This window comes from Solea solea, chromosome 1, assembly GCF_958295425.1.
Source record: "Solea solea chromosome 1, fSolSol10.1, whole genome shotgun sequence".
Taxonomy (NCBI): Eukaryota; Metazoa; Chordata; class Actinopteri; order Pleuronectiformes; family Soleidae; genus Solea; species Solea solea.
This window is the reverse complement of record NC_081134.1, coordinates 185,889-212,967: the sequence shown is the minus strand read 5'-3', so window position 1 is coordinate 212,967 and position 27,079 is coordinate 185,889. Positions and strand designations below refer to the sequence as shown.

The 27,079-nt window shown below is 40.8% G+C and overlaps 1 protein-coding gene across 1 annotated transcript; it reads right to left on the bottom strand.

The window, feature by feature from the left end:
- Window positions 1-1,958: 1,958 nt before the first annotated feature.
- stk17a (serine/threonine kinase 17a) lies at window positions 1,959-22,077 on the bottom strand. The gene is made up of 7 exons (XM_058623232.1): window positions 21,601-22,077; window positions 11,815-12,027; window positions 5,812-5,959; window positions 4,537-4,663; window positions 4,303-4,351; window positions 3,509-3,688; window positions 1,959-3,222 (listed from the first exon to the last, which is right to left on the bottom strand). The coding sequence occupies exons 1-7, from the start codon at window positions 21,828-21,830 to the stop codon at window positions 2,850-2,852; spliced, it is 1,320 nt and encodes a 439-aa protein (XP_058479215.1). The 5' UTR covers window positions 21,831-22,077; the 3' UTR covers window positions 1,959-2,849.
- Between the last annotated feature and the right edge of the window lie 5,002 nt (window positions 22,078-27,079).

Here is a 27,079-nt window from a genome sequence, read left to right as displayed (position 1 = left end):
CCAGTACTGACTACAGTCACATGACTCTGTGATCTGGATGTGCTACATTAGGACCTCAGACGTTTTGTGGATATCTGATGAACCACCGTCATTACAGCCTATTTATCTGTTTTAGTCTTTACATCATTTATATTTAATACATTTTAATAATCATTATCTTCTGATACTGATGACATCGTTGGTCCCTGAAAGAAAAGACAAAAGAAGACGTCTGACTCTGTTTGTTGTATAAAACCGAGTTCTTGTATAATTCTCCCGTCACCGGTGAATGTTTCAACTTAAACATAAAACTCCAATGATTCATTTATATCACGTGTTTTCTCTCCATTGTGTTTGCACTGTTGTCTTCTCTCTCTCTCTGAGTGCAGGTCCATAAAAAGCCTTGAAATTATACACAGTATTCTGTGATTTGGAGCAATAATAAAAAAAACAAAGTTATTAATGGTGTTGGTTCAGCAGCTTCTCTAACGACTCTTGTGAGAAAAGGTGTAAACACAATAACTGTGTGTTTCACAGCAGCACAACCTGGGGACAAATCAACGCTTATTTCATTTTATTTCTCCAATTTGTTTTTATTGGCCATCATGGTTTTAGATAACATAACATAAAACTTTATTGATCCCACGGGGAAAGTGACAGATGTGAGATTATAATTTTATATTCTTATTTTTATCTCATGATATTTACAGAATGTTAAACCTTCACTGTGGATGTGACAAATATAAGAGATAAAGTGTGTGTGTGTGTGTGTTGTGTGTGTGTGTGTCATTGATTCAGAGGGTTTGGAAAGTCAAAGGCAAGATTTACACCGTGTGAAATCCACGTTCTTGTTCATGAAATAACTAAAAACATTTCATATGGTGAAGAACCTCAGTTTTATTTCAACACAGAAATAATCTACTTGTGTTGAGCTGTTGTTAAACTTACTGTATGTACTGTGCAGAAGTCTTAGGCCACCATTAGATGTGTTGTTTTAACAATGCTATAACAACAGTAGCGGATCATTATTTATAATAACACATCCAGAAAATATCGATGCAGTTTTTGTTGTTTTAAATGCAGGTGTCGAATATTTAGCGTGATCGACCCTTACTCTTGAACAATAACACAGCTCTGTTAATGCTGGAGTGGAACCTTGATTCACGTTACTAGTAAATCCTGTGTTTGTCCGACTGTTTCATTTAAAGAAAAATCTGCTGTAAACGTCTATTACGCCAGGTTTGAGCATGACATACACACGTTTGAGTGTTACATACACACACGTATATATATATATGTATATGTGATTAGACTGTGATGAAGATGAATACATGAACGGTGCAGGATAAAACCAAACAGAGAGAAGAAGGTTAAATGTCCAGTGAGGACATGACAGTCAGTGAAGATGAGCATTTGTTTTTTTTAGGTTTGTCAAACATCTTTAAGCAGAAGTCTCATCTTCACAGAGCAGTCCTTTCAAATTGTTGTTGCTGCCATCCAGTGCACATTTAAGGTACTGCTGCTGATGATCTAAATGATGCTGGAGCATTTACTAATAAAAAATAAAACCAAAATCCATTTTAATTGAAAACTGTTGCTTCTCGTGTCAAATATTGATATGCGATTAATCGCAATTAATTCATTACAAAGCCTCTAATTAATTAGATACATTTTTTTAATCAAGTCCCAGCACTGTATACTATACTGTATATACAGTGTACTCCTATAGTATTGGAACAGTGAGGCCAATTCCTTTATTTTTGCCATAGACTTTGAACCCACCCATTTTACATGTGAACATGTGACTGAGAGGTGTGTCCTATATAAACAATGAATTACAAATGTGTTCAGGTCCCAGTACTATAGGAGGTAATTTTACATATGTATATGATCTGATTGTAAATAATGGGGTGACTGTGAAATGCTTTCCACAGTGGGAAGAGTTTCTGTTTGCTACAAATGATAAAACTGACTCTCAGCACACTTTACAAATGTTTATTTACAGTTGGAGATTTTCATGTACAAACACTTTCTTATAGTCACAGAGCTCACAGTGTCGACATGGACAATGATGATGTGGAATTATTGCTCCAAAGAAAAGTTCAGTGTGAGAGGAAGAACATGCCGAGGCTTTGAAAACTGTCTATAAACAAAATCCATTTAGTGTTCCATAAAAAACCTCCGATATTTCTACAGATGACAGAGAAAGTCGAAATAAGAGGAGGAAGTGCTTAAATAACAAATATCATATGATACCAAAGACAGAAGCCTGTGCTTTCATTCTTTTATCAATAAACACACACACACACACATGAATAATATGAGTGTTCAGTAACTGTCACCATGGACGTGAGTGATGTTTCTGATCAGATCTACTGATGAACATGAGCTCTGAAGAAAGTGGGCAGTGCTTTTAGACACGCCCACATCCACTGCAGCACATGTTTTATTTCCATGCACCCTGACCCTGACCCTGACCCCGACCCCGACCCCGACCCTGACCCTGGATCAGCCTCAGTCTCTCTGCTTCTTTGTTTGTTTGTTGGTGAAAAAGATGACGACAAAGATTTGATCTGTGACAGTTTTCAGTGTCATGTCTGACTCAGAACAACCAAATAAAAAACATGAACTATAATAAAAAACTATACTGTAGTCATGTTAGGACGAGATGGAAGTGATGCATTGTGGGAGAAATACGAAAACAAAGAGTCTCTTAAATAAAACTGAACTGTGACAGCATCTGATTTAAAATGTGCATATATGGAGATTTTTACTGTGACGGCATCAACTAGTGGAGAAAAAGGGTGGTGGTGGGTGTGTGTGCGTGTGCGCGTGTGTGTGTGTGTGTGCGTGTGTGCGTGTGCGTGTGGTCAGTAGATGAACTCTCCAGGAACCTCCTGCAGGACACTGAAGGGTTCGTCAAACTTAAAGCGCTTGGACACGGCCTCCTGCTCGGCAGCCAGAGCCGCCTCCTCTGAGGTGGACGACTGGCGGCACTGACCCAGAGTGTAAGCAGCCACAACGATCAGCTCCTCTGTCACTGGGTGCTCCTCCTCCTCCTCCTGGTTCTCCTCTTCCTCCTCCGCTGTGGTCGGGCTGCTGAGAGACTCCTCAGGAACACTGGTGCTCCTGCAGACCTGCTGCTCCTCCACTGGTGGGATCTCCTCCGTCATCTGGCTTTTCAAAGACTTGGAGGTTTGAAGCCAGGGATGTTGAAGACACTGCTCTGCTGTGGCTCGATCCCTGAACACACACACACACACACACACACACACACACACACATTTAGACAAACAAAGCCTTTCTCTCGAACCTAAACTAACAACAAGTCAAATCTTAGTTCTAAACTTAACCAGTAGCTCAGAGCTGAGGTTCTGCCTCATGAGGACATTCAGACACGTCAGGTGTAAGTGTGATGGACATGTTTGTGTTCACCACACGCTTTGATTCTACTTCTACTTACAATGTGAGAAAGTTCAGTCAGAGAAAGCAGACACGAGAAATGAAAGTGATGCGGATGTGAACTGACTGTGGGTTTTTGCAGAGCAGCGTCTGCATGAAGGACACAGCAGCCCGGTCCAGATGCTGCAGCTCCTCCTCCATGTAGCTCACGTTGAGCTGGGAGATGTTGAGAAACGTCTCCTGCTTGTCTTCACCCAGGAAAGGAGAGATTCCTGTCAGCATCACGTAGACCAGAACCCCGACGCTCCTGAACCACAACACAGACCACAGAGCACAGACTTTCAGTGCAGCAAGAATAAAACCTACAACACTGAGGATTTAGACACCAGAGGCCACTAATAAGTGGCATCAGGACCAGATCAGGACCAGATCAGGACCAGATCAGGACCAGATCAGGACCAGATCCGATCAGGAATCCAGACCCAGAGAACTGCACTTGTCATTAGCCACATTTTGACAGAGTTTATTGAAGGTCCAGGAAATCATCATAGCGTTGTGACATCACAACATTACTGTTTAAACCCCATGATGTTCTGGATCTTTACTCGAGGAGCTTCTCTCTGAAATGTCATTCATTATTTACCTTTAACACAGATGAACGCAGAAACTGTCACATGACCACGTGTCTTTTCCGCCCTGACTCCTGCTATCAGCCTCACAGCAAATATAATCCACATTTACAAGTGAACCAATCTCAGTGTACTGTATTGATCCCACCACTAGAGGGCAAACACATCCTGAGCACAGTCATGGTGTAATGACAGCTGTGCAGTGACGACAGTGGATTCTGTTTGGAAACTGAAGGAAAGTGTGAACGATCAAATCAAAGAGAAACTTTCAAACCAAACACAGTTTTCTTACCACATGTCTGTTGCTGTGCTTATGGGCTCGTAGTTTAAAATCTCAGGAGCTGGAAAACAAAACATACACATGAATCATTAACTTCATCACAGTTTGTGCAGTTTATGATTTACTCTCTAATATGCAAGTACGTTGAGTAAAGCTGATTGTGGTGGAACATTAAATAATAATAATAATAATAATAGTTTTATATGAGATGTTGTGAAGTTTCTCTGAACTGGAGCAGAAACTCACCAACATACTCTGGAGTTCCCATGATCTCTCTGAGCTCCTGGTGGCTGCAGACCAGCCTGGACAGACCGAAGTCCACGATCTGGATGTCACCCAGAGGAGAGCTGCTGGTGAGCAGGATGTTCTGTGGCTGCAGGACAGAACATAAACCCTCGTATCTCCACTGTGTGCAGTGCATCAGGGTCATACAGGATTTACAGACTTGTTCTACAGAATGATGCTTCAGTATCAAAGAACACACTAGAACTTTCATGACATGTGTCTAATATTCAGGGTTCCCACACCTTGGTTGACATCAAGGACATTACAAGGACTTTCCCAAATTTCAAGGTCAGAATGTGCTGACTCAGCTTAAGATGGGAGGGTCCATGACGTCCACTTTCACTGATTTGCAGAACGCTCTGCATCTGGACGAGTGACTGTCCTCGGGATCTTGGACAAAGTCAGGCTTTGTCATTTTATTTAGTGAGACAGAGATCTTGGAATTTGCATTTCCCAGGCATCCCATAATCTGCTGTCTCTTATCTAACAGTTTTTCTCAGTGGCTTTGGTGCTTTTCTCAGATCAGAATGAACATTCTCATAACTATTAGTTCAACCTCCACAACATTTAGTCATGTGTGCTCATCATAGTAGACAGTTCTCCTTCCTCTGAACACGTATCAGCTGCTTTCATACAATTCTCTGCTCTTTTATAACATTATCATTTGCTTATGTCATGTCAGTCAAAATAAACTATACTTATGGATGCTGAATAGTTGTTCCCAATAAAACTAATAGTCTTCATTTCATGCAAGTGACGTGCTTTTGCAGGTTATCCACTAGGTGTTGCAGTTTGCACTCATTGTTTTTGAGAAATGCACAAACTACTGTGCAAATGTTAATAGTGACGTGAGAAAAGCATCAAAGAGAAAAACTGTAACGTTCCTCATTTTTCTGCACGGAATCTCACGTCAACGGCGGAGAGAGAGACAGACAGAGACTCCATGTTTTTTCTGCGTAGGTCTCGTCTCCTCCCACAGGCTCCTCCCACATCCCCTGAGGAACAAGCTTGGTGAGTGAGACGGTTAATTCACCAACAAACAGTCTAACCTCTCACGCATGGAGGATGAATGCCATTTGGAGTTCTGCCACGTGTTTGTTGGAAAGTAGAAAGCTTTTGTCTAAATTGACTCCAGATCAGTGAAAGCTGTCAGAATCAACTGTAGATATGTTTAACACAAACATGAACTGACACTTTAAAAGGCAGAGGAGGAGGAAAGAGTGCATCTCCACTGACCTTCAGGTCCAGGTGAACAATGTTGTTCTGGTGGAGGAAGGTCACTCCCTCCAGGATCTGCCTCATGAGCCTCTTCACGTCCTCCTCACTAAAGGCCTCGTCCTCTCGCTCTGACACACACTGGTTGAAGATCTCACCTCCAGCCGCGCTGCAGCAAACACATCACACAACAATCCATCAATGGTCAGTGCAGACGGTCCTTCAGTCTCTGGTTTCTTCTCACCATCCAAACAACCATGTGTGAGTCAAACCTCACAGTAGAAGGTTCTACAGGTGTGTGTGTTCCGATCAAACCTCACAGCAGAAGGTTCTACAGGTGTGTGTGTTCCGATCAAACCTCACAGTAGAAGGTTCTACAGGTGTGTGCGCTCTGAGAGAAACATGTAGAACTTCTGTTTCCATCTCTATCACTCAATAAAAATCCAAGTACAGATCAATCAGAGCATAAATCAGGTGTCAACACACAGACTTACAGTCTCTTACACAAACAAACACATTTGACTGTAATTTAGAGTTCCCACTGGACCTGGTCTGAATGACTTTAGACTGTGGCAGGAAACCAGGTCAGCCACAAGGAAAACCCCAAACTACAGACCTGGTTCCCTGTTTCACCAAAATAATAATGAAACTCATCCTACGTGTGACTTTAGACGATGAATCACACAAGAGATCACAGAAGAAAAAAACACAACAACTAACACCAGCTGTTTGTTTGTGGTGGAGGCAGAAATAGCGACGCAGCTCTAAATATAGTAAAGTAATGACAAGCTTGTGTTGAACGATCACGTGTGAAAACAGACTTCAATCAACCTTCATTTGACCTGAGATAAACTCACATGGAAACACTCAATTAGAAAGTGAACAAGGTAATAACAAAAAAGGAGAGCAGTCAGGAATAGACGAGGTGTTCCCTCAGGGAGCTGAGAAATGAGGCTTTATCTCAGAGGAGGGGAGGAAGGAGGGGAGGAAGGAGGGAAGGAAGGCAGGAAGGAAGGAAGGACGCTGCAGGTGAGAGGGAAATGTAAAGGCTCTTTGATCAAAGGAAATAAAAACATCAGAGGCAACATCAACATCAGGTCTCACAGGAGCTCAGGAACCGTCTACAGAATCCAGGAGTCCAAGGTTATAGGCGACACATCAAGATCCACTTTGTACGAAACAGTGACACCTAATGGTGAGACAGCAAACTGCAACAGATGGAGGAGTCCTCCCAATTGTTTTGGTCCTGATTTTTAACTGAATACAACAATGTATACATTTAAGATTAAATACACAAAACAGGTCGAAAAATACAAACAAAACCTTTGGATGGAAAAATAAAGCCCAACTGATTCATGGGTCTAACGCTACAGTAAACTACAGTCAACTGAGTGAGACCCCTGATTTAAAGCAGCCATGTGTGCAGGGCCCAGCATGTGTGTGTGTGTGTGTGTGTGTGTGTGTGTGAAACATATTAGACACAAATCATTTCACACACATTTCTTCAGATGACCTGATTATTATAGAGAATACTTCTCTTGTTGTTTCTCGTTGACTTCTGTTTGTTGCTCCACTGTCAGTAAACTGAATTATTCTTTAATGATCTCTGTCGTTTAAATAACACATTTCTTATGTTTGTACCATAAGAGTTGGTTTACAGATAAAATCTCTGGCCTTAGACGTTAAAACTGTTTTTTATGTATCGCGATGTTTAGATCTTGTGTCGCCCGGCTACACGCCCACGCTGAGCAGAAGGAGTGATTCATTTTATGTGGAGAAAGATGGAGACAACAGCAACAATGAGCGAGTAAAGTGAGACCATATGAGATCTTCAATATGAGTTCCAAAGTTATCAACGCAAGTGAAGAAGAAAACTAAATAAACCAATCAGAGAGAGAGAGCATAAACATTAGGAGTGGCCAAATCAACAATTTGGTAGAAATCAGGAATCCACTGGTGAACTCAGAAACACCAAAAGACCACAGAGGACAAAGTGCATGATTGCATACATGTCAGAATACATATGACACACACATATGTCAGAAAACAGTGTAAAACAGCAATCACTGTTTCCTAAACCTCCTTGAATGACTTATGTCCACATACTTAACATATTCAGTTTCACATTTAAGAAGCTTAAATCACAATCAAAGGATCACCAGATCGAGTAAGCCATAACTAATAAATGGAACTATATATTTATTTAATAATAAAATAAAACAACAAAAATACACAATACAATGAAGCAAACAGTGAATGAAAGCAGGTTTCAAATGCAGGTGTGATGCTCAGGTAATAAGTGATGAAGTAAACGTGAGTGTGAAGGACACTGGGCTGCTCTCATGTTCATGGAAGGATAAGAAAACCGTGTTTAACGCATCACTGGGACAACTTTCTAAACAAATAAGCAGACATGAATTCACCTCATCAGTGGTGAGTAAATGGGTCACAGCCACACCAGCACTGAGATGATGCCTGTGGCCTGTGTGTTGACCCTGAACCCTGAACCCTGACAGTGGCTGTGGAGAGACTGGCTTCACTCAGCTGCTAATGTAATGAATGAAATCTGTGTCAGCTCAGTTCTGTGGGAATGGATCAATTCATTCATTCATTCGTTCAGTATACTGTAAACAACAATAACGTGAAGATCATCTACAACAATGCTTATATGAGATGAGACTTATCAGTCAAACTCACAACTCATTTAGAAAGAGATGCACAAACAGAAGCAGAGGAGAGAGAGACTGAGAGTCATAGTGTGTCTTAAAACTCACTGTTAAAACAGATCTGACGTCCACAGTGGGGTAGGAAACATGACTTGTACCACAGTTGAATCATGTGTGACGTGAAAGAGCTTCAGATTGTGTATTTGCTGTGATGTTACACTGTTACACGTCATTATAATACGTTACATTTCTCTACAATGTTGTTCTTATTTCTCATATACATTTTAGTCTGTGTTTTTTCCACATAAAAATTATCCTTAAATTAAATACATGGAATTTTCATAGAGTTTGCTGTTGACTGTGAGAATAAAGAAAAACAACACAAAGGTTCAATAATCAGTTTTTAACGGTTAGATTTAACCATGAAATGATTCCTACACGTTGCTGCCTCTGTATGTGGACATGTGATGGCTGGTCACGTGTGTGTGTGTGTGTGTGTGTGTGTGCATGTGTGTGTGTGTGCATGTGTGTGCATGTGTGTGTGTGTGCGACTCGACTGAAATAAAGAACTCTCAGCTGGAGCTCAGCCAGCAATGAGGCCATGAAGCTCAGTATCACTCTTGTTCAGTTCTCAGTTCAACTGCTGTCATCATTTACTCTATTCCTGCATCTGCCTCACCCTTTCTTTCTGTCTGTCTTTCTTCATCACTTCATTTCTTTTTCTCTCTTCCAGCCTGAAAACCATTGGGCCTCTTTTACCCTGACCATCCCTCATCCCTCATCCCTCCATCCCTGCCTCCCTTCCTTCCATCAAAGCATGAATAGACTTCTATGTCACGTTGACCCTCATTTGTAGAATATCTGGCCCCTCCTTCCCTCATCTATCCTCCAATTCTCCTTGATTCCCTTCAGCCCACTGCCCCAAATATCTGTCAGCTGTCAGCCACACACAGAAAAACTGACTCCTCAGAAAGAATGAAAGCATTCTGCTCCATTTCCTTCTAATATAAGACGCACAGACAATAACCCCTTCATTCATTTGATTCAGACGCATCCATCCATGTTATACACATTACAGACCTGAAATCACAGTCTATCACTGGATTTAGGTGTTAATCAGTGTCTAATAAAACTATAATTGACTTCTATTTCACATTTACATCAGAAATAATCACTTCTTTAAAGTTGTTATATATACTTTTATATATCTGAAATTAGGACCATGACTTTATGTGGCACAATGTATAGTTTATGGACTTTAAATGAAATCTGGACGCTATATTCATCCAAGAATGAGAGGAAGACTGTGTAGACTGATGAGGAAGAGAGGATGGATAAGACTTTGGTGAACTTATAACAATAACAACAATAATTATTTAACAGCAGCAGAAGGAAATGGATACATTCACATTTAGATTTGGCTCAAATCTGTGATACAATAGAATGGAAACCTAGATACAGTCAGCACTGATTGTGTCGTCACAAGCTCTGAGTTAAAACCTCTCCTCATAAATCTATGTCTGCTTCAGTTAAGCATCAGTCACATGATCAGTGTTTTCAGCTCACAGAGACACAGGAGCTGCTGCTGGTTTTACACCAAAGTGACAAAATAAGAATATCAACACACACTGAGATACAGTCCCAGACATAATCTCTGCCTCATATTCTTCACATTCCTCGTGTTCGTATGACTTGATACGTCTACGTCTCTGTTGACCACACTACGCCCACTCAAGGTAGCAGTTCATTCTGGGATAATCCCTTTAATAAACAATGACCGGGATTAGGATTATGGATTGAGGTGGGGGATGACTGGGCCAACTGGAGCCTTTAAAGGGGCATTAATGGGATATCTCCTTGTATTGTGTGGCATGTGCTGCTGCCAGCACATAATCCTGTTATCACCTCACAGCCCGCACTCTGACTAAAAGATTAAACGCATAACTAATAACTAACATCCAGCAGACACAACAGTGTTGGAAAGTGGGATTAAACATTTTAGTTGAATCTCATTTAGAAAATACTGAGGTCAAACACGAGGATACAGTCACTCTCAGGTTTACTGTAGAATGCTGGTGTTGCTACAGTACAGACTAGATTAGGTTAGGGATTAACTCATCCATCATCCCAGTCATCACTCAAGCCAGCTGGCCTCCACTTTCAACATCCACACTCAATATGAAAAAAAGAAGTGAAATACTGGGGGCAAAGCCCATAAATGACAAACATGAAACTATAAGTGCACACTAACATCGTTTTCTCATTTTTCATATTTAAGGAATCCTTTTGCTGTGAGCGTCTGTGCAGTGAAATCCGCTCTGTGCTTTCAGTAAAGGTCAGAAACGACAGACGACAGCTGATCCACACTGTGTCAATACATAATCTATCTAATCTGCCTGTGTGTGTGTGTGTGTGTGTGTGTGTGTGTGTGTGTGTGTGTCTCTGGTGGGAAGTCTGGGTGTCACTGTAGTCAGGGATGCAGCTTAAATCCAATAAAGCATGTGAGGGGAAAAACATGTGGACGGACAGACAGACAGACAGACAGACAGAGAGACAGACAGACAGAGAGACAGACAGACAGACAGACAGACAGAGAGAGGGGAGGAAGTGAAGGAGACTTTGTTGATCAGTCCAAGTTGCCATACATAAACTGACACACATCAACACTGGATTGAACGCGTTCATTAATTCTTACATCAGTCATCAAAACTGAACCTCAACCAACACACAACTTACATTTTACTGCTAAAATAACACACACACACACACACACACACACACACACAGAACCAGATCAAGCGTGGCCTGGGCATAACTAGTGAGATGAGATCATCGACAACTGGTGTGTGACTACTGTAGTCAACAGCATGCAGTGTCACGTGAGGCACATTGTTGGAATAGCTGGTGTTTGCAGGAGTATGAAATGTTGACCAGAGAGCTCTGCAGCTGTATTACCTGCTTTAAAATATGACTCTGTTTCACCTCCTGTGTTTTCTACGTTCAGTCGTAATCAGATTAAATCTCACTGTTGTAACATTTATGAGGGAGAGACAACATCATCCTCTAATGTGTATACTGGTGAGATACTTTTTTCTGATTAATTTGTGTCCAGTAGTCTGAGCAGAAATATAAAAAAATGCAGAAATTACATTTCTAATGAGGAAATATCTCTTGACTTAAGTATAGAATTTATTATAAAGAATAACTCATACAGAGTTAACATTCATTCATTCAATCATTTGGTGCATCTATACTGTACTTTCCATTTTTATTTGTAGTAGTCACATTTATAAAGCGTTTATTTAGAAACTATGAACATGTTTAAGACACAACACATTTACACAGGTTGGTTACTCACAACTCCAGGACCAGCACCATCTCAGAGGCCATCTCATAGACCTGGTGGAGGTTGACCACCCGGGGGTTCACTGTGGCCAGCTCCAGCACTGCGATCTCATGGATGATGTCCATCCTGCAGTCCTGGCCTTTCCTCCTCTTCCTCATGAACTTGGCAGCGTACTCGTGCCCCGTGCATTTCTCCACACATTTCCTGACCACGGCAAATTTCCCCCTGGAAGACGAGAAGAGCGGCCATGTTGAGGTCAAACACGCTACATGTGGTTTGATGCTTGTGTTTGACAGGTATGTTAAGAATGTTCACCACCTCACTTTGGATGGTCAGAGTCTCACTTCAATCTCACAGTCAAGGTCATTATGTGGAGAACAGAGCAACCAAACACACCACAGCTGGAAATCCTGTTTGAAGTGATAGTTCAGCTTTTTTACATTGTGGTTGTATATGGTGCTTTTCCACTATATAGTCCCGCCCCGCCTCGCCTCGCCTCGCCTCTGCTCGACTCTACGCGTTTGGTTGTTTCCATTACCATATAGTACCTCCTCAACGTGGGCGTGGTCATCACTGCACGGCTGCATGAAACTGCCATGACTTAATTTCACACGTGACACAACAATGTGTAAAGCAGTTGTTTTCAGTGTAACTGAATCATTAGAATCACTTGATTAAACGTATTTGTTCATGAGCGAAGCACAGACACCGTCTGACACAGGGTTAGTGATGTGATTTCAGCAGTGATGTCACTAAATACACCAGACCAGGTACTATCACTAATAGAAAAGCAAAATAACTGTGCCGAGCCGAGCCGAGCCGCACTAGTGACACTAAAAACATGGCCATAGTCTAGGATATCCACAATAACAAGGTGACTCTTTATCTCACAAACAGCCTGTTGTGACTGGAAACTAAATGCTGTGTGGATTTATAACCCACAAACTCCTCCAACCAAAGTCCATTCAGAAAAACAACCATTTAACATCATGGCCCACAGGAGGTGTAGACCCACTGCTGCCTCCATCAGTTATTTACCAACATGTTCTGTACAAAAAGATGTCACAGATTTTCTTTAAGTGACACAAACTTACAAATCAAGGCAGTTGTAGATCAGCAGCTACTGTGACCACACAAGCTACACACTCTTATTTTCTCCATGGACTTTGGTGCAAGAAGAAACAAGCTGTACAACAGTGAGATGAAAACTGTGAGATGAAAACAGTGAGATGAAAACAGTGAGATGAAAACTGTGAGATGAAAACTGTGAGATGAAAACTGTGAGATGAAAACTGTGAGATGAAAACTGTGAGATGAAAACAGTGAGATGAAAACTGTGAGATGAAAACAGTGAGATGAAAACAGTGAGATGAAAACTGTGAGATGAAAACTGTGAGATGAAAACAGTGAGATGAAAACAGTGAGATGAAAACAGTGAGATGAAAACAGTGAGATGAAAACTGTGAGATGAAAACAGTGAGATGAAAACAGTGAGATGAAAACTGTGAGATGAAAACAGTGAGATGAAAACAGTGAGATGAAAACTGTGAGATGAAAACTGTGAGATGAAAACAGTGAGATGAAAACTGTGAGATGAAAACTGTGAGATGAAAACAGTGAGATGAAAACTGTGAGATGAAAACTGTGAGATGAAAACTGTGAGATGAAAACTGTGAGATGCAATGGTAAACATTTTGTGAAGATATTGTAAACCTAAGTATGTGAGTCTTTTGTTAAGTGGTTAAATCTGTTTTCATGTGTCCCTGCTGCAGTGAAAGAGAACCTCCATGTCCCAGGCTGGTTCTTGGTGTAGAAGGCGTGTAGAGCACAGCCAGCACTGACTATGTGTCAGTGCGTCATATAACCTTACTTAGTATGTGTTTTATTGTCTGTTAATGTGTGCAAAAGATTGTTATTTCCTTTCCATGATTCTAGCAGTAAAAGTTTTCCAGAGTATTTAGTTCTGGGTTAAAAACATATGTTTAACACATTTGTGGACCTGGCTGTGGTTGTTGTTGCTTCTTTTTTATCTTTCCACCACAGCAGCGTGGCCTGACCCACTTATTGAAGGGTGAACGGGGTCTTATGTGAAGACCACATAGTCCTGAGTGCACACACACACACACACACGCACACACATGCACGTGAGGTGCCCCGGGGAAATCCTCTGAAATGCAGCTGGTGATGGACATGACAGGCCCACAACATACTTTCCCTGTGGCTATCGTTGGCAGCCAACGCTCCAATAAACCGCAGCAGCAGCCTGGCTGAACCTGACCCATCCTCAGCCAAGACAAATGCACAGACACCATCCAAACTCTCTCCCTCTCTGCTGCTCAGAAATGATGTGGCTTTGTCTCAGACATGACACAAAATATAGAAACAATGGCAAAAAGAACATTTGTCTGAATGTGTGATCAGAGGAAAATGAAAGAGGTGCCACATTACACCCCTCCCATATTCACTTCAGATACATTTAAAATACTCATTATAGCTTACAAAGACCCTCATGATCAGGCACTTGAATATAAACCAAACAGGGCTTTAAGATCCATTAACCAGAGCTTGTTCAAGGTCCCATAGTCAAGTCTTAAAATGATTTGTTTGATCCACTTAGTCCGAGTGTACCCGTTTTAATCTTATGGTATATGCATGTTTTTATTCATTTTTTTAACAGCTTTTTAAAATGAGCACATTCTGAATTTGTGAAATATTCTGTAGTGATGACATGTATTATTATTATTATTATTATTATTATTATTATAATAATTAGTAGTATTGTAGTAGTAGTATTGTAGTATTAACATTAACTCTGCTTGTTTCTCATTACAAATCTTAAGAAAGATTTGTAATTATACAAATCTCTTGCCATGCCAAGAGCTTTGTGTGTTTTAAATGTGTCCTGAAGCTCCACACGGAGCTAAGTACGTCTGCGGGGCCGGTCCTCGGGCTCCGGGTTTACCTGTGGGACGACCCACTCACCCTGTGTGGGTTGGGCTAATCCAAAGTAGTGAAAACAAGGGGGGTGTTCTCTGAAGACACGCTGTTACCCGTGAAACACGGGTGCTCTGAAAACACCCCCATCAGCACTTGGTACTTTCCTCCTGATGAAAATGAACATGTCAAAAACATCCAATATTCTTATGTTGAAGGTTAAAATTGATGTAACCATTGGTTCGTAATAAACGGGTCAGTTTGTCTCTAAGTAAAATCACTTGATCAAGTCTATTCTAACATTCCACACAACAAAATAAGTCATTAAAGTATGTATGATTCATGCTGATATCGTATCGGATCAATATCGGTATTGGCCAAGACTCAAGGCTGCAATATTGGTAACATATCAGTGTTCTACTATATCAAGTGAAAAAGTTGTATTGGGACCTCCCTATAAAACTGTATTTATTTATCTATGACACATTCATTCTGTTAGAACTATCTGCCTTACACGACCCAAGTGAAAGAGATCTCAATGATGGGAATCATTCTAATTCACACATTCTGAAGCCACAGTTGGCAGCTGTAAAAGGACTCGTGTCAGGGTTGTGGGCCTGAAGCGCAGCTCTGAGCTGCTGCTGCTGCTGCTGCTGCTGCTGCTCAGCCTCATGTGAGAGTCATGAGGCTGAACTGTGGAAGCTACAGATTCCAACGTTTAAAGAAAAGATTGGACACGACAGTGGAGAGTAGTTATGAATGTGGACTTCTCCATCTGTGAAGTGAATTTGATAATTAGATTTAAACACATTATGAAGTAAAAGATTGATGTCAATGGGTTTTCAAACTATTTGAAGTCCTCCACTGGGCTGCAGAGCGAGGCTGAGCACAGTGTGCCAGACATTTCTCTCCAGGGGTCTCAAACTCAAATGACCTGGGACCACATGAGCTTCACGTCTGGTCTAAGGAGGAGCCAGTCAAGTAAAACAGTTCTGTTCAAATATCAAAAACAAACATTTCATGTCATGTTTGAGACGTCTGCTCTGCACTGGCTCTGCTCAGGACTCCTGAGAGATGTTGTGATTATAATTTCATTTGCATTTAAATCTTTGAAGTTAAGCTTCAGCTCAGTGTTTACTGTGTTATAGCTCTTAAACACCATGGAGCATTAAAACATATTACTTACTTACAAAATATCACTCTAATGCAAAGTTAAGAACTTAAAGATGGGACTGTTTCCAGCAGCGAAGACAAAACATTTAAATGATAGCCTTTGAGATAATCATTTATTTAATGTTTAACTTCTATTTGAAAAAAAGAACAATGAATTGTTCAGCACTAACTTGTGTTATGGAGAGAAACTGCTGCCATTTCAGCCACTATTTTCTAACATCAGTGATTCTTGACATTGGGGACAAAATCACTTTTTACTCTTCAATTTTATTTATTTTTTTAATTTAAACTGGACATATATATAAAGTATATATACACACACAACTGGACATATATATAAAGTATATATACACACACACACACACATATATGTATATATATGTATATATATATATATATATATCAGCGCTGTTCTTTTCACAAATTGCAGTGAAACTGCACAAATACTTATGAAATTCATTTCATGATTATACACAGGTCTTAATAATTGAACCTTCAAAGTCTTCTAAAAATAATGGATGTCTTTATTTTAATGCAAATGATGACTTTTCAATGTAGGACATGTTTTGTCCATGTTCTCAAGAATCACTGATATGGAGAATCTGTGTGTGTTTGAACTCCAGGATAAACATTATCTGGACTGTTTGATCTAAAACGGCGAGTTGCGGGTCATATCCCTTTAATACCAACTTCTTCACGAGATTTTGCATAAATAGTGATGTCCCTTTTTTCCAACTCTGATTCTAAAATGTACCAGATCTTAGTTTGAAGTCATTCTGTTGTAGATTTACTCTAATGTTTATGGCCATTTCACTGCTGCTCGTACAGGGTTTTTAGTGATGTGTGAAAAAAACAGTCTATTTAAACATGTTTTGAAAGCTTTTTGATGCAGAAGAATGTGGGTTCAGCCCCTGAGGGTTACCACCAGACAACGAGAAACCTCTGCAGGCCCGTGTTGTAGCACTGGACTGCTCATACACTCATGTTGACAGGGAGATACTACGGCAGAAGTGTTGATTATTAAATGTCATGTTTCAGAGAGTGTGGGTGTGGCCAGGCCTGGGATCAGTGGAGAGATGGTGTTTGGTTTGGGAGTCTGGGCCTACTCTTTAGAAACCATACTGGGCCACCACAGCCTTTTCTAAAGCAACATCAGCACATTTCCAAAGCCAGCAGCCTCATTCACAGACTACACCCTGAAAGAGATGGCCTCTGTATGTGTGTGTGTGTGTGTGTGTGTGTGTTACCTCTGTTGGACCTTTCCTGGCATAAACACTGACCTGGTCAGGACCAGCAGTCCTCATGGAGACCAAAATATGAACTTTGGTTGGAGTGTACAGAGATATTTGAACAGAATTGACCATATGCACAAACTTTTTAAGGTTAACTCTTAAAATGTCGAATACAGCCGGAAAACTTTGACATCGTCTTTCAGGAGTAGTTTTGGTGAATCATTGGCCGACAGCTTACCGGAAATCGTCAAGTTAAGTCGAGTCACTTTTATTTATATAGACAAAAACATCACAAACACAGTTTGCCTCCATACTGTAATTTTCCTCAACCACAGCAATAATTACAGCCCAAATAAGCTATTGTATTTTGGCAAACTCACAATTCCCCTGTCATTTAAATCTAGTGTTGAACGACATCCTTACATTACTAAAGACACAGATTATTATGTGCAGGACAAGCTGCTTCCTTTCTTTCTTATTTTCACTTGGTTCATTGTGAACTCTGATTCTGAATATGATAAAGCCTTCACACACAAAAGTGTGTTCTGGTCCACAGTAACACAATTCAGTGTCAGTGAATCACTGAATCTGACCATGTGGACAGTGGTCTCACCGCTGTGCTCTGTGTCAGGCAGCTCTGGATGCTTTTTCACTTCCATTAACAGAGTCTCCATGTGCACATCAGGTAACAGGTTTAGACACAGTGTGGATGCTCCTGTCATTATCTTTGACACTAAGATCAAAGTCCCAGTCAATAAGCAGGAAGACGGAAACTGACATGCAGCTCTGGAAAAAGCTGGTGACTACATTTGACCAATACTGTGTTCATCTCACAGTATGCAACAGATACACTGTAAGTATATACATCAGCCAATAAAAGAGAACATGATGAAGAGTGATGACATTTTTAAATCTAACTGGACTGTGGTGATAGTCACATGCTGACTGATTAGATCCTGAGTCTGAAACGAAAAACATCAACATTGTGTAGTTTTAGCTATTATCCTCCGAATTGAGTTAAAAAAAATAAAGAACATTTAGAAATGCTTCGATTTTTTTCTAGATTATTTCTAGGTTTTTCCACGTCAGCCCATGTCTAGTTTTGAGTGTGATAAGCTGCCATAAAAGATCAGTGAAGAGCTCTGCACGGCAGCATATGGGCTGATGGAGAGTGCGGCAAAGCTTTGAGTCTAACTCCTTCGCCATTGTTGCACTCACTAAAGGAGCTTGACTACAGACCATCTGGGTCTCACACCGCAGAGACATAAATGTGAAACAGCCAAAGCTAATAGCTGACGAAGGTCAGACACTAACACAGTGTTTGCATCTTTTCATCTTTAACCTACATGAACCTGCATTCAAGTAAAAAGCCAAGTCTGTGTTATTTTTGATTAAGAGAATTGGTGGTTGTCATTGGTTACAGCACGTTTCTTTGCACGTTTCTCAACATTTTTGGCCAACACTGGAAAGACTTATACATCCTGAGATTAAATGAATGAAATGGTGAAAGTGCCTTGTTAAAATCGAGAAAGGCTTCATTATAGAAGGCAAACTAGAACACACTGATACCTCAGATGAGGTCATGTGCTGTGCTTACAGTATTTCCTTCTTATTAGTCACAGGGTTAAGATGCAGCCGAGGTCTTGGGTCCCTGTGGTACGCAGCGACATTTTCTTCCTGAGGCCAAGGAGAGCTGGACTCCCGTCTTTTTCCTTTCTCACACTGTTGATGTCATTTTACATTTTATTTCCCTGTAATTCTTCTGCACCAAGAAACTTCCGACAGCAGCTTCTATCACCATGTTCAGACACAGCTGTCGTCGAGTGTTTAAAACAAGGTCAATGACTTTCACCCTCAGTTGTGTGAGTGAGAGTGAGTGAGTGAGTGGGCCAAACATTTGTGCAGGGAGTTTCCACACAGAGCAGGAATGCTGGGAGAGCCACCGGGCAGAGGCAGCGGTCTACACGTCAGTGTGTAAAAGCGTCACCATGCACATCACACTTCATAAACACACACGCTGGCTGTGCTGCTGCAGGTCAGGGTTTTAGCTCCCGCTGCACAGCTGTGAATCTCACCAACAGAGACCAAATCTCACTATTCACTTTCAAACTTTCAAACCAGACAACAGTGTGTGTAAAAACTCCCAGCACAGCATGAGCAACACGTTTCTGATCAAGCCTTTAATCTTAAAAGTTCAGAAAGCTGAGCAGTCACTCAGGGAATGAACACCAGTGATTTAACAGAAGAATGATAACTCTCATCTGTTATTACACTGATAATCCACAACAAAGCTACTGCTGCAAACAACCAGTATGAATCAGTTTAAACCCAGAGGGAGTAGAGGAGTGAACCTTAAAGGACTTCCCAGTGAACAGAACATGGCACTAAGGCTGCTCATCACAGTGGGTGTAGAACTTCCTGTGCGAGTCCATATCAAGTTCTGGTAACAGACTGAGATCTGACAGTGCTGGTTAGACCTCGTGTAGGAAGTTACAACCAGAGATGGAGGAAAACAGGGCTGAGCACGTGTCTGCTGTGTTCTCTCAGAGGCCAGTGCTGATGTTAAGAAGATTCAGAGTGCACAGAATAAATGAGCAGCACGTTGCTCTGTGTGTGACTGCATGTGATCATAAATGTGACGTATGATGATAGCTCGTATATAAACAGAGACAGAGAACCTGACATTCTGAACACATGAACTTCCATCAGCTGATGTGTTTTACTAAAACACTGCACATTAATGGAACCTTTCATGTTGTTACAATGTCACAATGTCACGTCATGCGATACAAGGCCACCCGTGCACCCACACACACACACACACTCACACACACACACACACTCATAGACATCATGCATTCCCTTGCCTCTAACACTATCCTTCACATTTACAAGGTTGAATCACCGCTGAACCAAAGTCTAACCCTGGAGTCAAGTTTAGTCCCCACACTTTATTGACCTCCACTGAACTACAGCATGTATGTAACGTGAGGTCATATCTGAGTCAACACACGACTACAGCCACATGACATCGCTCAGTTCACACTGACAACGTGACACAAGTGCTTTCTGTAAGACCATTATCATCACGCTCAGAGCATATTCTGAGTCTTGTGACTTTGTTAGGGGCTCAGTCTCAGACCAAAGAGGACTTCCTCTAATAATAACCCTGTGAAACATCAGCTTCTCAAACAGGTACAAAAGTGAGTCAGTCTGAACTGAAGAAGGAATGTCTTCAACTCCAACTCCTGAAGAGACAAAGAGCAAAAATCACCTGATGTTTCTCTGGGATGCAGCAGCAGCAGCAGCAGCAGCAGCAGCAGCAGCAGCAGCAGCAGCAGCAGCAGCAGCAGCAGCAGCAGCAGCAGCAGCAGCAGCAGCAGCAGCAGCAGCAGCAGCAGCACTGTTTTCACACACAAGTGACGTTGCACATCTGGTCTGTGAAGACCTGTTTTCAAGCCTTGAATTATGTAGATTTATGCAGATAGTTATGTTTAGGTAACCATGTTTGGAAGACCAGGGGGCGGAGCCTGACTAAGAGCTCGTCCACTACCTGCCCACCTGCACCTACAACCACCAAGTCAACGGTCAGTCACAGGGTGTCCATGGTCCACTGCATGCTGTGTTTTATTATCTGTTTGACACTAAATGGGACCAATTTACAAAATGCTGAACTTGTGTATAAGACCAGAACATCTGCAGGAAAATAACAAATCAAGTTAGATGTAGGCTCATTTTCAGAGTTATGATGCGATTTATGACGCACACACGTCATTCATTGTTTTGTTTTTTCTAGTTTATTAAAAATAATGGGTTTTGGGAAACAAACAATCAAGCGATCCGCCACCGTGTCAAAGGTTCGCACTACGTCGTCAACAACACTCCTTCTGATTGGTTAGTTGGGAATTTGTCACAAAAGGAAGCTCGGGAAAATCAACCACGACCCGGCAAAGACCCCCTGCTGGCCACTCAAGAGAACACATCTCAGTAGTTAGTAAGAGCGCAGTTGAGCTTTTGTAAACATGCAAAACTAAATATATATGTATAATGTGAATGAATGCAGCTCCATTGAAACCATCCAAAGAAAAACACAGTGCACGTCCACTCCCATTCATTTCCACACTCAAAAGTAGAACAGGATGTTTTCTTGTTTCTTACAGTGAAGGAAAACGTTTTCATGGGTTCATTAAGTTAAGTTAACTTAATGAACTAAGTTAAGTTTGGAATGAAACTATAACAATGTTATTTCTAGAAGATCAGTGTTAGCAGTGAATCCTCACAATGACATGTCATTATATTGTGTGTCTTATTAGGTTTGGTCCTAAAATGTTGAAAAATGTGTTTCTCTTGTTTTGTCTACAAAACTAAATGGTTTGGTGTGAATGATTGACTCTAATATTTCTGTGTAAATGAAGTGAACCTCAGGTCAAAGTGAATGGTAATGTAGTGCTTTGCTTGCCTGCCGAGCTCTTTGCCGGGGATGATGGTGAAGTGGTCGGTGAACGTTTCTTTTCTGATGGTGGTTTGAATTCCGCTCAACAAGCCGTTGACAGTGCGGCTCTGGCTCTGGCTCTGGTTCTGGTTGTGGCTCTGGTTGTTATTCTGGTTCTGGCTCGGTTCGGCTGCGGAGCTTAACACGACGCAGCATCGGCTCTTCGGCTCCCCGGCGCGTGGACATTCGGGGATCATGATGACGTCGTTCGTAGGTTCGTTAGTGAGGTCCAGGTGGGAAGTTTAGCAAACGGTGTAAACTTTAAATATAGAAATGTATTTTTGATTTCTTCAAAAACAAATGAAGAGTAAAAGTTCCGGAGTTACGAGAGTTACGAGAGTTACGAGAGTTCCAAGTGTCCGCATCTCTAACGCTGTGAGAATAACGCGAGTGTCCTGCTTTGATCGTTTGTCAGCGGGTTGACACCGAGCTGCTGCTGCTGCTGCTGCTCTGTCGGTTACCATGGCAGCTTGTTTTGATTGACAGGTGGACTGGCCTGTTAGGAGGAGGCTAAGGAGGAGCGAAGCGCTTTGTTGGAGGAGGGACTTACATTTTAGACTTTTCCCACAAAAATATGTCAATTCATTGCTATTTCTATTTGCTATTTGCTATTTATTTATTTATTTCGGTCATGACATTTAGATCACTCATCACATAACATTGCAGTTCACACAATATACATAACCGAAAGGGAAAGCGGGAGAAGCAAAGCTTAACTAGTCCCGCCCCATTATCATCATACATTTCATTTCCTTTTTTTTTTTTTTTTTTTATTTTGCTTTTTATTTTATTTTATTTTTTTTTAATGACATTTTGACAAAGAAAACATGTTTCAGCATCCGGTAGCACTCAGAGATATAGTCTAGCTCTAGACAGTCAACTCAGACTCCATGTGTGTATGTACATGTGTCCATGGTGTTCCATCGCGCCGTTGCACCGTTTCCCCCAGTGTCTACAAATTTCTGTCTCTGACCTTTGTCATATTTTCTTTCTGTGTCAGTCTGTATCGATTAATAGTCATCTCTACATACTTCTTTTTAAATACACTCAGTTTTGCTGATTTTTTCATCTCCTCATCCAGATTGTTCCACTGTCTGACCCCCGTGACCGATACAGTAAAGGATTTTAATGTAGTTCTTACCCTTCTCTGCCTAACACATTTCAAATGTAAACAAATAATAGTGTCAATTAAATGACATCAAAATGTATTAGAATTATTATTCCATACATTATGATGTCATTTTATGGCCTTTTCAAAAACAACATTCCACTTCATTCAAAATGTAGAATCTTAAGATCTAAAGAAGCCTATGTCCATGTCTCGAGGTGTCCTGTGGACACTTTTACACACGTCTCTTTTACTATTGTGCAGTACCACGAGTGGCCACTGCACCGCGGATATTTCTCTATTCCCTATTCTCTATGCTAGTGACCACAAGCAGGTTTTTGGGGGCGCTGTTTCCCGCTTGGCTTAAGAGGAATGAGCCTGTGCACACAAACACACAAACACACCACAACACAGCAGCAGCACACAAACACACAAACACAACACAGCAGCAGCAGCAGCACACAAACACACAAACACAACACAGCAGCAGCAGCAGCACACAAACACACAAACACAACACAGCAGCAGCACACAAACACACAAACACACAAACACAACGTTCCTCCACACATTTTATGAACATTTTGAACTTTTCAAATAAGTGGAGGGTCTTTTTGTTCAAATAGTGAATGAATGTTTTTTAGTCATATGTATGAAGACTGTTTTATATCAACTGGTTCCAGGTATGTTAGGTAGGCTAATATTGTGAGAGTGATAATAATAATTAGAGTGATTATTTCAATATTACACATAGGTTTTACAATGATATTTCAATTTCAATATATCTACTATCTGCATATTATTAGTAGGCCTAATAGGTGTTGCAGTGATTTAAAGTGTAAAACATGTTAAAAACTAAAAATGTTATTGTTATTTATTTGGCAAATAACTGAATCCACCTTTTTAAACCAAAGTGTGATTCAGAAAGTACAGAACACAACAACAACATTCATTGCCAGTAAAACTAATTGTTCTGTTCAGAAACGCAAGTAAAGAACTACAGTACAATTTCACTCATTTCATTTGTAGTTTATGATTTAAATTGTATTGTACTTAGTACTTTTTGTACTTCATGCACAAGTAGTATTAGTAGTACTAACCCTAACCCTTGTACTTTTGTGTCAAAGTTCCTTAAACTGAACAAGATTCTGACTTTTTGTCTAAATTTGATAAAATCCACAATTTGCATTCATAGTTTTTACTTTTATTGGACAAAGTACTTTATTTACTTCATGCACAAGTAGTATGAAGTACTTTTACTGTGTGGCATTTTCTAAATCTTCAAATGGACGCATGGAAAATGTCAATAAAGGCAGGATTTGCTGAATCATCAGAACTCATGTGTTTGTGATATCTCTGGATATCAACACGTGACACTTTATCTTCCACTCAGCTGACTTTAATGCAGACAACAGCCCTTCAATAACATACAAGCAGAGGAGTCTAGCACCATCTGCTGGCCATAGGCTGCTATAGCACACAAATGTCACTCGATCAGCCTCACTGTGGCCACAGAAGATGGAGCTACATGCAAGTAACATGAAATGCAGATTTGATAAAACACCTTCTCTAACAGAAAACTCCTGTTGTGTGACAGTTTTCTCTCGTGTGATTGGTCACTGCACTGAACACAGATGCACATCAGACGTCCTCCAGGAACTTCTCATCTTTTATTCTTTATTCAGGTTGAGGGGAGATCAGCTGTTCCTCTCTGATCTCAGCTCTGAAGTCCAGCCCCTCCCACCTGAGAGACCTGGACCTGAGTGAGAACCAGGATCTGCAGGATTCAGCAGCGAAGCCTCTGCGTAATCTTGTGCAGAGTCCAGACTACAGACTGCAGACTCTGAGGTGAGAACACAAAAGTGTTTCCTAATGCCCGGCTCCCAGCGTTAGGAGAGATATAACACTGGTATCTGTTGTGAGGTTAGGGTTCGGGTTAAAAAAGACAGACAATGACACATAAATGTCTACAGCGTTCGATGTCTGTCCCCCATTTTTCCCCTTTCACCCCAACCGGTCGAGGCAGATGCTGCACATCTCTGAGTCTGGTTCTGTCAGAGATAAAAGTCATGTTCCCTCTAATTTTTACACACAAACTCTCTAAGAATTCCTTGGACCTCTGTGAGCAACATCAGATGTGTACAACCCAAGATCATAACAAGTTACATGGCTTATTAAAATAATCAAAGTACAGCAGTAGTGTATGTTACATTACTTTTAATAGTAGTGATTTTCATGGTCCTGCTTTGGAAGAATTGAGATGTGCACACCTTTGAGAGATCAAATTGTGTTCACAGTTTGCACAGTGAGATGTTTGCTATCGCACAAGCATGTGGTACAGTGTAAATTCCTGTAACTCTGTCTGTCCGTCCATTTTCCAGCCACTTCTCTGTCCCTGGCCTCTCCTGAGGGATCCTGAGGGATCCTGAGGCGTTCCCAGACCAGCCGAGAGATGTAGTCTGTAAATTATATAATTACAATGTTTTATTAGCATTTCTACTACTCATAATCTAGTCACAGCATTTAATGATTAATATCCATAAATGAATTTTTTTTAAAAATGACACTAGAATACTTAAATTTCACCTCATTTTTCCCGTCTGTCCTTCTCACTTCTCCAGTGGTTGAGGACTTTGTCTCCGTCTGCTTCTTGCTTTGACTTTATGTGCATCAGCTGCTCCAGATGTGCCGCTCTAAAGCCTCTTTCACATCTGTGAGATCTCCTTTAGCTCCTCACATCTAAGAGCTGCAGCCACCATATCTGAGAATGTGCTGATTGACCCCGTTCGTTTCGCCATAATAAGGAAGCGTTTAGTTTCTGCTGCACCTTCAGCTAGGCTATGCTGAGCTGATCCAGATGCAAAGGCCATTGTGCATCCAGTATGGCGACAACCAGTAGCACTCAGGGCTAAGATCATTGAGAAACTTCATGAGAGGGTCAAGGATGGACACATTATCAAAGTAGACCAAACGACAGAGTGGGTCAGCCTCACAGATCAGAGTCTGCATAGATCTAAGTGACCTGAACAAGGCTCAAGCCTTTTTTTTCAAAGCTACAGGGAGCGACTGCAGAGGGCGCCGAAGAGCCGCAGGTTGCAGAGTGTGGTTGTGTCAGACAAGAATCACTGACCGCACTACACCACAGTCATGTAGTATAATCGGATTCATGATATAGATACTATTTTCAATAGAGTGACTTATAATGAGATGAAATCTGCATTTTCCTTCATTTTGTTTATTGTGTGTTTGTATGCTGCCCATTTGCACCAAATCAATACAATTTACTAGAGATAAAATGAATATTAAGCAGAATTAATTGGTCTGGCCCTCAACAATATTTGATGTTTCTCATGTGGCCCTGGTCCAGTGTCAAGTGGGCATCAAACGGGCCTAGTATTTAAAATAAAAAATTTGAAAGATGAATCAATAGCTGAATTAATAATCTATTATTTATCATTAATTAACTGGTTTGAGGGATTATTTTAAATGTTTTATAGTTTGAAAAACATTCATCCACATTTTACAGTATGTTTAGATTTTCTGGAAGAAATAACTTATCGATTAATGAAGAAAATCATCACCAAATGAATTGATGATTATTGATTATTATATTATATGATGATGTTACATTATTGCTGTGTTCTTCCTTAGGCTCTAGAATAGTACATGTGAATGTATTTTATAAGATATAAAAATGACATGCTCTGGTTCTCTGCCACTGTAACGTGATCTGTGGAGCAGCTGAGACAAAACGAGGTGACACAGAGTTTGAGGCTGGTTATTTTCAGCTGATGATATAATCCAACAGTCAACAGTGCGTTTAACACTAAAGTCAAACTGGAACAGAAGTCAGAATCAGAACTAACACAAACATCTCACAATAGAGTTCTGTTCTAATGTCATTAATGTCTACTTTTTATATATCATATTTTATATAGTATTGATATATATATATTACCATCAATGATTTCATGAAGGTCTTGACGCCATGATGGAGAATCGCTGGTCTATTTGACTATAAATCATTTACTACACACCCGAGTGAAGAAGACATGAAACTTAAGTGTTTGTGTCATCAACTGCTCAAGAAAATGTTTACAGATGTTATGAAGTGTCTCATGTTGCCCCCGATGGCCATTTAAGAGAATACATGTTCACATTTCCACACTGACTTCAACCTCAGACAGGGAGATGAAGTCTATTTTTTATATAGTTTGTATTGACAGAATGTTTTTATCAAAGTGCTTTTTCCAAACACGATTTGATTGAATTGTCACTTTTGAATCTAACTTGTAACTCACGCGCACACACACACACACACACACACACACAGCAAGG